This window comes from Lactuca virosa, chromosome 4, assembly GCF_052849685.1.
Source record: "Lactuca virosa cultivar CGN04683 chromosome 4, Lactuca_virosa_CGN04683_v6, whole genome shotgun sequence".
NCBI lineage: Eukaryota > Viridiplantae > Streptophyta > Magnoliopsida > Asterales > Asteraceae > Lactuca > Lactuca virosa.
The window spans coordinates 437,692,693-437,694,193 of record NC_136429.1 but is presented as its reverse complement, the minus strand read 5'-3'; the positions used below and the strand labels follow the sequence as shown (position 1 = coordinate 437,694,193).

General features: G+C 31.3%; 1 protein-coding gene across 1 annotated transcript; it reads left to right on the top strand.

Moving 5' to 3' along the window:
- The first annotated feature begins 236 nt into the window (after nucleotides 1-236).
- LOC145106664 (protein FAR1-RELATED SEQUENCE 5-like) lies at nucleotides 237-944 on the top strand. Its single transcript, XM_079043614.1, has one exon. It carries the CDS (start codon nucleotides 237-239, stop codon nucleotides 942-944), a length of 708 nt encoding a protein of 235 aa, XP_078899740.1.
- Nucleotides 945-1,501: the final 557 nt, after the last annotated feature.

Sequence of the window (1,501 nt, the reverse complement as noted above, 5' to 3'; positions counted from 1 at the left end):
CTATTTAAACGATGCAGAAAGCGAAAACGAGTTCATTGATGATGAGACAGATGATACTATAGCCGATGATAATATTGATTTACAGAAAGGTAAGCACACCAATAACAAAATATTTTAGAAAACTATATTATTTCGTTGCGATTTTTTGCAATTTATACATCAGACGACATTCATTTGTTTCACTCTATATGTATTCTGTGGTATATAATTTAATGTTTTTTTTATGCAGAATAATAATGTTTTTTTATGTTACACATGATTACATTTCTCCTGGTGGCTCACCTTATTGGATTCCTGTTGTTTCAGACCACATCAAACCTAAAATCAACTCAACAGTTGATTCATATGGTGTAGCATTATCAATATATAAAAATTATGCATCAGAAGCAGGTTTTGATGTTAGGCTCGGAACAATTAGAACAACGAAATCCGACATTATCACACAACGACATTTGCTATGCAATCGGGAAGGTAAACTAAGAACCGCTAAAGTGGATACTCTAGACCCTCAACATAATAAGATTCAAAGAAGGAAAGACTCATTTAGGTGCGAATGCAAAGCAAAAATTGTTTTTATTCTACTACATGGTACTAATAAATATATTGTTGATGATTTTGTCGAACAACATACTCATGAGTTGTTTGGTAAGGACAACATGTTTTTGTCTCGTACAAAGAGGAAAGTTGATTATTCTCAAGAGATGTTTATTCACAACCTGTCAAAGCAAAATATTGGTGCCTCAAGAGCACATAGACTGTATACTGGACTTCAGGGTGGGTCTTACGTTCAAGGTGGTTTGGTTTCTGATTTCAAGAACAGTACGAGAAATCTTAATTCTTACATAGGTTCCAGGGATGCAAAATTCCTTGTTGTCAAGATGCTGGAAAGGAAAAAAATATCCCAACCTTTTCTTTCGAGTTTAAAGTCGTGTAGAAAAAATTGAATGTGCTTTTTTGGGCTGACGAAACCATAAAGTATAACTACAATGCTTTTGGAGACGTTGTATCCCTTGATGCCACATTCAGCATGAATAAGTATATTTTACATTTATAATGTTATCACAAATTTTTTTTATTACTTCCAATAATATTAATTAATTTTAAATTTTTAAAACAGATATGATATGGTTTTCGTATCATTCACTGGGATAGATAACCATAAGAAATGTGTAACTTTTGGTGTTGAATTTTGAGTAGAGAAGATGGTAGTTATTATTCTTGGCTGCTTAGAGCATTCTTGAAAGCATTCAAAAAACAACCTAATCTTGTTCTCATAGATCAGGATCCAGCTTTGAACAAAGCTGTAAATGAAGTTTTTCCAATGTCATCACATAGGTTTTGTATGTGGCATATTACAAAAAAATTGCCAAATAAGGTGAACATTTATTTTTTATTTACCAAAATATTGTTATTAGATTTATTTTTTTTAATACATCTCGTTCTTTCATAATATAATTTTGGTAGAATCAATTAACATTACTCTGACAGAATTTTAAAATAC

Coding starts and splice junctions, on each gene's coding strand:
- LOC145106664 (XM_079043614.1), top strand. CDS start 237: ATGTTTTTTTATGTTACACATGATTACATTTCTCCTGGTGGCTCACCT.